Source organism: Orycteropus afer, unplaced genomic scaffold (assembly GCF_000298275.1).
Source record: "Orycteropus afer afer isolate SDZICR_OR568_19922 unplaced genomic scaffold, OryAfe1.0 scaffold00266, whole genome shotgun sequence".
NCBI lineage: Eukaryota > Metazoa > Chordata > Mammalia > Tubulidentata > Orycteropodidae > Orycteropus > Orycteropus afer.
Genome location: NW_006921853.1, coordinates 4,787,141 through 4,800,769, shown reverse-complemented (window position 1 = coordinate 4,800,769; position 13,629 = coordinate 4,787,141). Strand labels below are relative to the sequence as shown.

The 13,629-nt window shown below is 52.1% G+C and overlaps 1 protein-coding gene across 1 annotated transcript; it reads right to left on the bottom strand.

The window, feature by feature from the left end:
• Positions 1–197: 197 nt before the first annotated feature.
• TRIM72 (tripartite motif containing 72) lies at positions 198–12,797 on the bottom strand. Its single transcript, XM_007950279.1, has 6 exons — positions 12,408–12,797; positions 8,454–8,549; positions 8,131–8,361; positions 7,684–7,706; positions 1,749–1,867; positions 198–772 (listed from the first exon to the last, which is right to left on the bottom strand). The coding sequence occupies exons 1-6, from the start codon at positions 12,795–12,797 to the stop codon at positions 198–200; spliced, it is 1,434 nt and encodes a 477-aa protein (XP_007948470.1).
• Positions 12,798–13,629: the final 832 nt, after the last annotated feature.

Genomic DNA, 13,629 nt, shown 5'->3' with positions numbered 1-13,629 from the left:
TCTGGCCCCCACACATACACATACACCCTTCTCAGAACTCCTGGAGACCCCCTAATCCCTAACCCCCTTGGTGCAACCTTCAGCCCGGGCAACCTCTGCCCTCACCTGCCTCCCCCGCCTCCCCCCAGGCCTGAGGAGCAAGGCCTGAGCCTCCAACCGCCACCACCTGGCACCCCTCCCTAACCCAGCCAGATGACTCAGGCCTCCTCTCCACCTGGCCTGACTAGCACCAGCGGCTGCGCGTTCTTGCCCTTGTCATGCCAGCACACGTCGAAAAAGGGGTACACCGGCCCCGGCAAGCGCTCGTGGAAGGCAAAGAGCAGCACGAGCGCATCTGTGTCGCTGGCATCGTAGAAGCTAAGGACGCCATCGCTGAAGCTTAGGTAGATACCTATGCGCGTTGGCCGCCTCTCCGCTGTGCGCAGCACGCGTGGCTCCTTGGCCTCGACGTGTGCCTCCAGGATCTTGCCTTCGCGAAGCCCTACTAGCCAGAGGCCCTGCGAGGGCACAGCGTGCAGCCGGCCACGGCGACTGGCATCTGCCGCAATCACGCCAAGTGCCCAGCGTGGCTTGTCGCCCACTTCCACCTCCCAGTAGTGCTCGTTGTGGGAGAGCAGCTGGTGGGCCACCACCGCTACGGCCTTGTCGAACTGCCGCGGGTCCTCGCCGGCCGACGGCGCCTTCTGCTCCGAGCATTCCACACGGTGACCTGACGATGACACTACTAGGCTCGGGTGCGCTGTGCTCGGGTCAAAGGTCAGCTCCTCCAACGCTGTCAGAGGGACAACGGTCAGAACCCTGCATCTTGGCCTCTGTCGCACCCCTTTTCAACCAACGTTTACACTGAGTTTATGGGGTAGCCTTATCTCCTCTCCTCCTGCCAACGACTCTGGAAAGTGAGCTCTTTGCTTCCTGGCTGGGCTAGAACTTGTACCTATTTGAACTTTGGTTTGCTCAGCTGTAAACTAAGGCCATAAATGCCTCCTTACAGTGTCATAGGGAGGATGAAGTTGATACATGAAACTCACCATCTGAGGACCATAAAAAGTCCCAAGGTTCAAGATCACAGAGCAGGAATCAAGTCAGAAAGCCTGGCACTAGGCCAGCCCCTACCCCATCTGACTGTGTGACCTCAACCAGACTTGAGTCTGTCTCTGGACCTTAGTTTTCTCTTGGATACAATTGACCTTCCTCTAGTCCCATCTGCTGAGGCAGTGAGAGCTACATGGGCCATGGGTATGTCCTGGAGCTCAGAGCACCAGCTGCACACTAGCTCTTAGGAGGGGAGGCTGAGCCCTCAGGCCTCCCTAGCTCCTGGCCACCAGAGTCAGTGTCTGACCCAGGACAGTCCCCAGGGCCCATGATCTCTGCAAATTCTCTGACCTCAACTAGCAGAGATTATCATCTCCTGCGGATAACACAGGAAGTCAATGGGGATGACACAGAGTCAAACCCAGGCCCCAGTCTCTCAGGCCTAATTCCAGCAGCAGCAGCATTCCTGGGACAAGCAGCATCCTCTCCATGTCAATCACCACCCCCTTAAACTTCACACCTTCAAAGATCTTTCTCCTCCAAGCACTGCCTTGGACAAGGGGGATGGAGTATGGAGCCCCAGAGATAAAGAAGCTATGGGTACCCTCTTTGATGACTTCTCCAGTTGAGATTAGGAGTCCTTCCTACTTATGGCTACAGCCTCCCATCAACCAGACTGTCACACACACAAATCCAATGCCAGCCCCTCCCAGTACCTGGCATCAGAGCCCGGAACATCTTCCTCCACACCTGGAATTTGAAGTCATCTGAGATGATAGGCAACTGGATGTCCAAGCGGGCAGGAGGTGGCGAATCTGCCAGGATCTTCTGTAATCTGGGAGTGGGAAGGTCAGGAAAGGTGTCTGTGAGGGGTATTCCTGGAGGAGTCATGAAGTGGAGGTGGGGCTAGGGCAAGAAGTACCCTCTCTTAAGCTGGGTTCTCTAGGAAAGCAAAACCAGGGATGCTTGTGTGTATGTGTGAGCCACTCCTCGGAAGGAAGGTTGGGAAATCTACTTCCGTAGTGATACAGCCTCAGAAACCCAAGGAAGGGTCACTGTGAGTATGGGCTGAGTTGACTGCATATAACAACAACAACAACAACAATATATATATATATACCCACTGTAGTACTTCATTTGCTGTGAAGTGACCCTTGATCTGAGGTGATGCTGTGTAGGATACCATGACAGTGGATGAGGCATTCTGTAAGTCCATGGATGATAGTTTTGGCAGAAGCACTGCCTGTAGGGAAGACAAATCTGTATCCAGAATAAATGTATATTCCAGTAAGGGGGAAAAACAAATGCTGCTCTTTCCATGATGGAAGTGGTCCAATGTAATCAACCTGCTACCAGATTGCTGGCTGAGGAAAGGTTCCTTACTGGGAACTCAGTGTTGATCTCTGCTGCCGGCAGATTGGGCACTCAGCAGTGGCTGTAGCTAATTCGGCCTTGGTGAGTGGAAGTCCATGTTGCTGAGCCCATGCATAATCTCTATCCCTGCCACCATGGCCACTTTGTTCACGAGCCCATTGGGCAATGACAGGAGTGGCTGGAAATAGAGGATGACAGAACATGTCATCCTATTCATTTGTTTATTGAAACCTTCCTTTGCTGAAGTCACCCCTTGGCAAGTATTCACATGAAACACAAATATTTTCGCTTCTTTGGCTCATTCAGAGAGGTCTGTCCACATAGCTCTTCCCTATAGCTCCTTGCTACCAGTTTTCCAGTTGTGTTCCTTCCAAATCTCTGACCATTCAGCCAAACTATTGGCCATGTCCCATGAATCAGTTTATAATTGTACATCTGGATATACCACTTCCATGTAATGATGGAGTGCTGCTGTGCATGTCCAACTTTATGATTCTGTGAGTCAGACAACACTCAGTTCATGATGGGCAGCTCAAGCTACTGGTGACTTGATGGCCCATGGTTAGGAGTTCAATCTCTACTAAGGCCCAATAACAAGCCAAAAGCTGATTCTCAAAAGGAGAGTAGTTATCTACAGAGGATGACAGGGCTTTGCTCCGAAATCCTAAGTTTCTGCATTGTGATTCACTAATAGGGGCCTGCCAAAGACTCCAAACAGCATCTCTGTACACTATTGACACTTCAGGCACCGCTGGATCAGCCATATCATGTGGCCCAAGCGGCAGAGCAGTTTGCACAACAGCCTGAACCTGTTGCAGAGTCTTCTCTTGTTCTGAGCCCCCACTCAAAACTAGCAGCTTTTTGAGTCATTTGATAAAGACATCAAAGTAGCAAACTCAAAAAAGGATATGCAGCCTCCAAAATCCATAAAGGCACCCTAGGTATTGTGCCTACTTTTTAGTTGTGGGAGGGGCCAGATGCAATAAATTATCCTTCACTTTAGAAGGAATATCTGGACATGTCCCACACTACTGGACCCCCAGAAATTTCACTGAGATGAAAAGTGCCTGAATTTCTGTCAGGTTAATTTCCCACCCTCTAGCACACAAGAAGCAAGAATGATGAGACTTCATCTCTCGTACTTCAGACATGTTATCTGGAGGGACCAGTCCTTGGAGAAGGACATCATGCTTGGTAAGGTGGAGGGTCAGTGAAAAAGAGGAAGACCCTCATAAGATGGATTGACACAGCAGCTGCAAAAATGGGCTCAAACACAGCAGTGATTGTGAGGATAGCACAGGACTGGGTGGTGTTTCATTCTGTTCTACTTAGTGTCGTTGTGAGTCAGAACCAACTTGATGGCACCTAACAACAACAAGCACACAAATGTCTCACCAATAAGTCTAGAGTCATTGGTACTTCTTCCTTACTAGGTCTACAATGTCATAATAAAATGGACCAGTGTGACATCTTGTGGAAGGGAAAGGCAATCAAGGTCCCTGTGGACTAAGTTATGACATAGATCTGAAGAGGTTATGTACCACTGAGTTAGGACAGTGTAGATGTATTGCTGATCTTGCCAGCTGAAGGCAAACTGCTTCTGGTGATCCTTTGAAACTGGAATTAAGGAAAAGGCATTGGCCAGATCAATAGCTGTATGCCAGGTACTAGGAGATGTATTGATTTGCTCAAGCAATGGAACCACATCTGGAACAGCAGCTGCAATTGAAGTCACCACCTGGTTAAATTTAGCATAATCCACTGTCATTCTCCAAGATCCATCCATTTTTTGCACAGGCCAAATAGCAAGTTCTCTTAAGGAATGCAAATATTGGTTTTGGTATACTATTTCATACGTAGAGGCAGTTTTAATGGCTTCCAAATGGTGTTTCCTATAGCGTTTACTCCACATGCCAGGGATCCAATGTGGGGGTTCTGTCAGTTGCTAAGTATGCCTATTTCAATTATGCATTCTGGAACTGGGAAGATCACTATAGGATGGGTTCAGGGACCCATTGGACCCTCTGTGAGATAGACTTGAGCTAAGACTCCATTAATAACCTGACCTCCATATGCCCCTACTCTGACTGGTGGGCCACAGTGACACTTTGGATCTCCTGAAATTAGTGTCAATTCAGAGCTAGTGTCCAGTAATCCCCCAAAAGTCTGAGTATTCCCTTTCCCCAATCAACAGTCACTCTCATAAAAGGTCATAGATCCCTTTAGGGAGGGCTGGGAGAAAGATTAACAGTATACATTGTGGCAGTATAGTGGGGACCTTCCTCAAGGTGACCTGGCCTCCCCTTATTTCAAAGGGTTGTGGGTCTGTAAACTGGCTTAAGTCTGGGAACTGATTGAGGGGCCATGACTCTCTTTTCTAGCAACTCAAGTTAGATTGCCATTCACTTGACATAGAATTCTTCCACTTGTACAGATCAAGCAAATATTAAGTAGATTTGCTATCTACTTCACTCCTGGGTATACCATGCCTAGGTAACCAATGCCATAAGTCTATACAAGTTAGACTATTCAGATTACTGCTTTGACTCTAGGAGCTCTGGTAGCATAGTGCCTAAGGCACGTGACTGCTAACCAGAAAGCTAGAGGTTCAAACTCACCAGCCACTCCTTGGAAGGAAGGTTGGGCAATCTACTTCCGTAGTGATACTGCCTCAGAAACCCAAGGAGGGGTTGCTATGAGTCGGGTCCGATTTGATGGCACATAACAACAACAACAACAGCTTGACTCTACTGTCTATGACAGTAATCACACCCATGTTATCTCTGTTGATTAAGTGTTGCCACTTGGCTCCTACCACTACAGGGTCCAATCAGCCCCATTGAAGTAAGGTATCTTAACTCAATTTGGGCAGTTCTCACTGTCAAATCTGACTTACATAAAATAGCAATCACGCAGTCTTCAAGGATGCTGGGGCTCTCTTCACAAATTTGTTCCTCACCATCATGGTAAAATGTGTGTCCTCTGGGCACTCCATGAGTGAGTCTATGGGTCCAACTTAGTATCTACTCCAACATGCCAATTTCCCTAAGCCTTTGGATACCATCTTCTACAGTATACAAAGGCAGATATGACATTCCAACTTGATTTAGTATAGACCACCACTTAATCCATGCTTCAGTGAAACAACCAAGTAAACTATTAGTTTCCTTCCCAATCTATGAAACAATGAAGGAAGAATCAGTGCTTATTGTACCCATATCAATAAACTCAGACTGATCCAACTTTATGTTGCACCATTATCCCACACCCTTAATAGCCATTCCCATATATATTCTCCAGGTTTCTGTTGTAGATATTAGAAAAATCAAAGAGCTCTTTTGCAGTGTAGCATACTTCTTCCTGACTCAGACTTTGTACTTCACTATTTGGGGCTCACAAGGACTTAAGTCTGGTTATAGGTCTAGAAGCAACAATAAGAGTTGGGGTAGTTTCTGAGAACATTCAGCAATGTCTTTTAAGGTATGCTTCTGATGATGCCTAAGTCGATACCCCAGACATCACCTCAGCAGACACAGCTGAGTTAATCTCATCAAATACGAGTGGAAGAGATGATGATTTCAAACAGGAGGGGTGGTGCTGTTGGCAGGAGTAATTCAACAGAATTTAGGGGCCCAATGTCTCCATCTTCCTGATTATCTGCCCATATGTCCCCATCCCAACTTTCAGGATTCAATTTCTTCCCAATCAATGCCCTCACTTTAACTTCAGCCACAATTCAAGCTTGAGAATTCAATTGCCATTGTAATACAGCCAGTTTTATGATAAAACTCTGGATTTACTTTTCAGCAATATCAGCTCTGTTACTATAAGAAATAAGGCTTTCTTTGAGAGCACAAGTGGCAATTTTCAGGCTTTAATGTAGCATTTGAACTGTGACTCTGAGGCCCTGAGTTCATCTCTTTCTTTCACCCCTTTATCAAATGAAAATAGGACCAACCAACCAGTTTCCTTATATTTCTCCTTCTGATAAAATTGTAGAAAAATACCCAATGTGCAATCACCCAGAGCCATCTTCTCACAAATATTTGCTCTATTGGTGGTAATATTTTGTTAACTTTTATTGCCACTTTATGCCACGGATTAGCAATGCCCTCTTTACTACTGGAGGCAGAGTCTTTAAGACTAGCCAGACCTGAGAACCAATTTAGAAAACTCATCTTCACAAATTTGTTTCTCTAGAACCATTCTGGGTACCAAATATCTTAGGCTGGGTTCTCTAGAGAAGCAAAATCACTAATGCTTACATATGTGTTTATATAGAAAGATTTGTCTCTAGGAAATGGCTCATGAGGTTGTAGAGGCTGACAAGTCCCACATCCATAGGTCAGATGTCAGGCTGGAGGCTTCTTCTAACTCACATAGCTGCAGAGGCTGATGAACTCAAGATCAGCAGGTCAGAAGGCAGATCCAGCAGCTAAGATGGCAGGCCACTGGCTCACAGGCTACAGAGGCCCAAGATTGACAGGCAATATGATAGGCCACTGACTCAAGTCCAAAGAACTGAAAGTCAGATGATGATGATCCAGATGTAGGATCCAAAGAGAGCAAAAAGCCAGAGAGCTTTGCCAGAACATCCATATATATTGGATGCTCCCTTTCAATTGACTGGTTGCTCATAGCAGATGTCATCATGGAAGTGATTATATTATATCAAATCTCATCATGGGGGATGACTACATCTTAAATGCTAAACCACTGAGAATCATGGCCCAGCCAAGTTGACACACAACCTTAACCATCACATACCCCAAGGAGGACCAAGGCTGTGGTTGGCATTCCAGGATCTGTCCACATCACACCCCAACCTAAAACCTTGCTTTTGAAATAAGGTCCAAGCTCCTCAGCCCTTCACAGCTTGTCCCCACCTGCCACACCAGTTTTATCTATTCTCCTATCTACCAACCTTTGCACTTGCTGTTTCCTCTGCCTGCAGTACTCTTCCTCCAACTCTTTACCTAGCCAATTCCTAATCATTCCTCCAGGGTCCCAATCAACTGCCCCCTCTTCAGAAGGCTTCCCTGTCTACCCCCTTCCCTCCACAGCAGCACGGAGCACACAGTGATGTCTATGTCCTTGACCAGAATCTGAGAGGTCCCTGAGGGTAAGGAACATTTCTGGTTCATTTCTGTGTTCAACTTAAATCCTGGTGCAGTGAAATAGCAGTGAATTGAATGGGGTTTGGGGTATGCAGGCACAGTGGGGTCCCTAGAACACTGGGGTCAGTTGGGGAAAGGGGCAGGGCCAGGTTGATCTCACCTGCTGGTCACCAGGCAATATTTCTGGAAAGAGAAAGAGGGAGAGAGAAAAAAAAATAGAGGTGAGGAAGGCAGGGGGATACTGGGGCCCTCCAAGGATGAAGGGTAGAATCAGGAAGAATCAGAGAAACCAAAGGAAACTCAGAACTACAGGCCACCCCTAACCCTCTACCTCTGTGAATTAGAAAAATGTTCCCCTTTCCCAAGAAACTCTAATTCTACCTGTTAGAACATTGTGCTAATAAATATGCAAATCTATTATGTCTATGATAGAAATGGTGCTCACTTAAATACAGTGTCCTTGCACAGTGCTCAACCTGAACAACTGTAACAGCAGTGTTAGGGCTCACCCCTCCTTAATGTGTGATCCTGGCTAGTCCCTGTCCCTGTTGGGACCTCATGGCCCCTGTCTGACAATGGGACATGGTCTTGGGGGCTGAGCACTCACCATGAGGAACTCAGTCTGTGGCTTGTCAGCTACCTCCTCCAGCACCTTCTCCATCTGCCGCAGCTGCTCCAGGTAAGAGTTCAAGCCCCCCAGCTCCCGCCGGAGGGCGGCCCCAGCCTCTTCCCGCACACGCTCTGCCTCACGGTCCAACGAGCCCTCCAATGCAGCCAGGAACACCCTCATCTTGCCCAACTGCTCCCCTATGGCCCCCCGGAACTGACGCACTGTTTCCTGAGGTGGGGGCGACAGGCAAAAGCACTTAGCTGGGGGTCCTCCTGGTCCGCAGCCCAGGCCCCAGCCTCTGCCAGGCTGTGCCCTCTCACCTCCACCTCTTTGAGCTGATGCCCCAGGACGGCCACATTCTTCTCCTTGCGCATACACGCCTCCTGCAGCTGCTGTTTCTGCTGGGGGAGCTGCGTCTGGGCGTGGGGCACAAAGAAGTGATGAGGACACTGGCCCCCAAACCCACACCTTGCAGCCTAAACCTGCCTTCTCCAGCTCAGACTAGATGCCCCCTCCTCCTCCAGCCAGGCTGGCCTGTGCTCATTCCCCAGGCAGGGGAATGCCTGCCCTCCCCCAATGGCCTATCTTGTTAACTCCCCCCTACCCTTGCCTTCCCTGATTCTGCCCCCTCAGCAGTCAGCCCCCCAGCACAGGTCCTTGTAAGGATGACAAATGTAGTCATTAACGGCCTCCCCCACCAGATAGGAGAGCACGGGGCCTGGCTCCCAGCAGGCTTCAGGGTATGAGTGAAGGATGTGTGAAAGAAGAAATGAAATGTCCCCTAACCCTAGCCTTCACATCAAAACACCCCCAGGCTGCCTCTGACCACCTGTGGACTCTGCAAAGATGCAATTTAATAAAAGTGACTGCTGCACGGAATCAAACACATCTGTGAACAGGATCCTCAGCCAGGCTGAACCTCTGTGATTTCTGAGATGCAAGTATTGAAGAAATCCTAATAGCGCCTCCCAAAGCTACTCTTTGTTGTAAGGGGCAAGGCCCTGGAATGAGACGTGCAGGGCTCCAGTCCTGCCCCATGGCTTCCGACTACAATTTCCTTCTCGGCGGAATGGGAGGAGCAATCCATCCCCATCTCACCTGCAGCTGTGAAAAATTGGCTCCCCCATTTGGCTGCTAACCAGAAGGCTGGCGGTTCAAACCCACCAGCCACTTGGAGGGAGGAAGGATGGGGCAATCTACTTCCGTAGAGATACCGCCTAGGAAACCCAAGGAGGGGTCGCTATGAGTCAGTCGGATTCGACTCCATGGCAGTGCGTTTGGGTTTGGTTTTTCGGTTCTTGCGCGAAACTAGAGGACCTCCACCAACCCCCTCAAAGCGCTGCTTGCCGAGGCTGACTCCCCACCCGTCGGTCCCCAGGGTGGAACCAAAGGCTCGACTGGCCGGCTGCCAGGCCAGTCTCCTCCCCGCGACACCCTCCCAGGTGGCGGCCCCGCCCGCGGCGGGGCAGGGCAGGTGGCCCAGTGCGCGGGGCTGCGGAGCGCCGGGCCGAGGGGGCTCTCCCTGCAGAGGCGGCCAGGCTGAGCCATGGGAAAGAAGCGCGACGCCATCCTGGAGGCGCTGGAGAACCTGACCGCGGAGGAGCTCAAGAAGTTCAAGCTGAAGCTGGGGGCCGTGCCGCTGCGCGACGGCTTTCGGAACATCCCGCGGGGGGCTCTCGGGCCGCTGGACGCCGTGGACCTCACTGACAAGCTGGTCAGCTTCTACCGCGAGGACTACGGCGCCGAGCTCGCCGCAGCCGTGCTCACTGACATGGGCTTGCAGGAGGAGGCGACGCGGCTTCAGAGCCTCACGTGAGTCCCCAGCGCCCGGCGGGGCCCCATTGCTCCCAGTGCGGAGCCTGGACTCCAGTCTCAGTCCCTCTTCCTGGTTAAGGACCCAGGCATTCGGTGTCCTGCCCCCCCCCGCCCCCCACTCCCTGTCCCCCTTTCTTCAGGCTCCTTCCTGGAGTCCCCCTTCACGTCTCTAGAGGTCTCCTTCCCACCACTTGGGCTGGGCTGAGGTGGACCCAGGCTGGCTGTATTCCATCCCCACTAGCCGCTTAGACACTCGAGATCCACCTGGCACCGAGTTCCATTCCATGGGCTCTGTTTTCTCTTTGCAGATAAAAGACTGCCCAGGTTGGAAGTCGTACAGGTTGTCAGCAGAGGTGAGCCTGGGCTAGGAAGGCTTCTGGGAAGAGGAGTGTCCTGTCTTGGGCAAGGGGACCATCAGCTACGGCTCGGGGGCTGGACTGGGCAAGGAAGGAGCGAGAGGGACAGCCAGGCCGGGCTCTAGGAGAGTCTGGAGGCCTGGAACGCCAGTCTAACAGGGTCTACCCCTCTAGGAGTCTGGGGGCCACAGAGAGGTGCAGTGCCATGCTGATAATGTGTGGGCAAAGATGACTTCCCAGGAGCCTGCGCCAGCACCAGGAGACTACAACGGCCTAGCTACCTCGTGACCCAGCCTCTCCCACCCCTCACCTGTCCTTTGTTCTTCTAGTCTAATAAATATCTCATGACAGACCTCCTGGTCTGTGTCTACATATGTGTGCATGTGTGTCCACCTACATGCATGTGCATGTGGGTCCAGCTACATGTGTGTGTGCATGTTCGCCTACATGTGTGTACATGTGTGTCTACCTGCATGCATGTGCATGCATCTCCACCCACATTTGCCACCTATGTGATACATATGTGCCAGTGTGTGTCCTTGGAGACCTTTAGAGGTTTGTGCATGCTTGGCTGCCCTTGTTTGTGGCATGTGTTTCAGGCATCTGTGAGTGGGTGTGCACAGCCCTGAATCGAAGGGATAGCAGGTGTGGCACATGCCCTGGGCTCCACTAGGGGGTGGAGGGGGGAACAATGAGCAGTTTCTATGCATCATTGCAGAGAAATCATTCAGCAATTTATAAAGCTATTTGCCATAGGCTCCGTAGATCCACCTTGGGTGTGCACACAACTGCACCAAAAAAATAACCAAACTTACTACGGTGGAGTTAGTTCCAACTCATAGTGACCCCTCCTTGGGTTTCTGAGGCGGTATCTCTACAAAAGTAGATTGTCCAGTCTTCCTTCCAAGGAGTGGCTGGTGGGTTTGAACAGCCAACCCTCTGGTTAGCAGTCAAGTGCCTCAGGCACTGCCCCACCAGAGCTCCTACAGGACTGAGCAAGGGGAGACAGCAGAGGCGTAGGCGCATCTCCATTCTCCAATGACTGGGTATGTTTGCGGGCCTCTCAAACCTCAGGCACACACAACTGTGGCTCAGAATTTCCAGTTCCAAACAGAAAAACATGCTGTACCTGGGTCCCCACGCATGGAGATGCGGCTCAGCCACACCCCGCCTCCCTTTCCGTGAGGACCCACCTCACAACCACCAGGCCTACTCAAGCTCTGCAGCCTTGTGCACATGGGGACTTCCTCTGTGGCCAGGAGCTCTGGTGACGCAGTGCCTAAGGCATTTGGCTGCTAACCAGAAGGTTGGCAGTTCAAAGCCAACAGCCACTCCCCAGAAGGAGAACTGGGCAATCTACTTCCATGAAGATTTCCTGCCTCTGAAACCCAAAGGGGTTCGCTATGAGTCGGAATCGACTGGATGGCTGTGAGTTTGAGTTAGACACCTGTGCAGACTTGGACAGCCACTCACCCATTGCCTGGCCTAGGCCACATGCCAGCCAGAGGCACATCTGGTCTTGCACGTGCCCTGGGCGCCCCCTGAGTGGGGACGCCACAGAGCAGTTTCTGTTGGCCTCGGTAATTTCCAGCGCCAGGTGTGAGAGATTATTCAGCAATTTAAAGCTAATTGACAAAGGCTGTTTTCTGAGATATGCCTGTGGTGCCAGCCTGTCAAGACCACCCAGTCCACAGAAAAGCGAGTGGGCCGCAGGCACTGATGGTGTCCCTGCTGCGCCAGGCTCCGCCTCAAGCTCACCTTGCTCTGCTCGGCATCTACAGGCCTGCGTGAGCGTCTGAGGGCAGGGAATGCAGGTTTACGCAGCGCACTTCCCGCCAGGACACGCCCCTAGCCCACCAGAAACAGCCTCGAGCGGCTGTTCAACACGCCCTTCTCTGTCGCCCACCTCTGGCTTCCGTTCGTCTGGCCGGGATCCCTGGCTGCATGGGCCAGCCAGCGTCCCCCGCAATTCCCACGCGCTCTTGCGCCCCTGACGCTCAGAATTCCAGTAAATACGGCAACCTCCTATCAGGCCCTGCCCCTGAGCGGCCAGGCCCAGCCCCATCTGATCGTGACATTTGGGGTCCCACCGGGTTACCGCACCTTAAGGCGCGAGTGGGCCTCGGCGGCGGGCAGCAGGCGGTGGCCGCGGTGCGAACCGAGCGAGGCGCACACACCGCACACGAGCACGCGGTCCTGCTCGCAGTAGATGCTGAGCGGGTCCAGGTGCTCCTCGCAGTGGCCCTGCGGCACCTGCGCCAGCCCCTCTACCAGGCGCGCCAGCTGCTGGTTGGTGCTGAGCGCTTGCGGCCGCGTGGGTGCTTGACAGCTTGGACAGGGCACGGTGCCGTCCGCCGCCGGCTCCCCAGCCACACGGCACAGGCAAGCGCGGCAGAAGCTGTGGCCGCATTCGGGCGTCACGGGAGCGTCGAACAGCTTCAAGCACAGCGGGCAGGACAGCTCCTGGTGCAGGAGGCCGGGTGCGGCCGACATGGCGAGTCTAGGTGGAGGAGGGATGATGGGTCAGAAGAGCCCAGGGGGGCCGCGCACCCGACCCAGCCGCAAGCCGGTGTGCAGCCCCCATAGTGAAGAGGCCCCGCTATAAGACGGTCCCACATCTCACACCTCAAGGGCCTCAACTGCAGTACTGCCTGATAGAAAACACCTCTTATTAGTCCCCTTTTCTCAACCACAGTTCCTAAGCACCAGCCTGAGTCCCAAATACAGTCTTACCCACTGTCCTTGCCCCAGGACTTAGCCTCTGACCTAGGCCTTGGTCCCAGGCCCTGCCCCAGCTGCCCCAAATTCTCCAGAGCCCCCACCACTCCTCTCACCCAGCCCCCCAGGTTCTCCAACCCTAACCTCCCCAGCATCTAGGGCCCACAGGACTCACAGGTGTGATTGGGAATCTTAGGCCAAAAGAAACTCAGGAGAGGCTCCGTCAGGGTCAGTCATAGTCGGAACTGTATCCAAAGACAGATAAGGAGCAAGCAGTGAGCTCCGAGCAGGGGGAGATGAGCGCTAGAGGAGGCTCACAGGGGCAGCTGGTGTTGAATGTCATGGGTGATGGGCACACAGTGAACAGTGGACAGGAAGCCAGCCAGAGCCATGGTCCCAGAACTATATTTAGTTGCCCTGCCCGCCCCTTCCCATCACTTCTGGAAACAGTTCTAAAAGTGAGGACTCTGTGGTCAACGGGTGGTATCACATGTCAGGGCCACCTGTCATGGCCCATCTCACTGTATCCTCCCCCACCCAGCCTGAAGCCAGATCTCAGAGCCAGGCAGGAGACAAGGCCTCTCACACCATGGGGCGGGGGGGGGGG

Coding starts and splice junctions, on each gene's coding strand:
- TRIM72 (XM_007950279.1), bottom strand. CDS start 12,797: ATGTCGGCCGCACCCGGCCTCCTGCACCAGGAGCTGTCCTGCCCGCTG. Junction 8,362..8,453: donor ATCAGCTCAAAGAGGTGGAG/GTGAGAGGGCAC, acceptor CCCCCACCTCAG/GAAACAGTGCGTCAGTTCCG. Junction 7,707..8,130: donor CACAGACTGAGTTCCTCATG/GTGAGTGCTCAG, acceptor TTCTCTTTCCAG/AAATATTGCCTGGTGACCAG.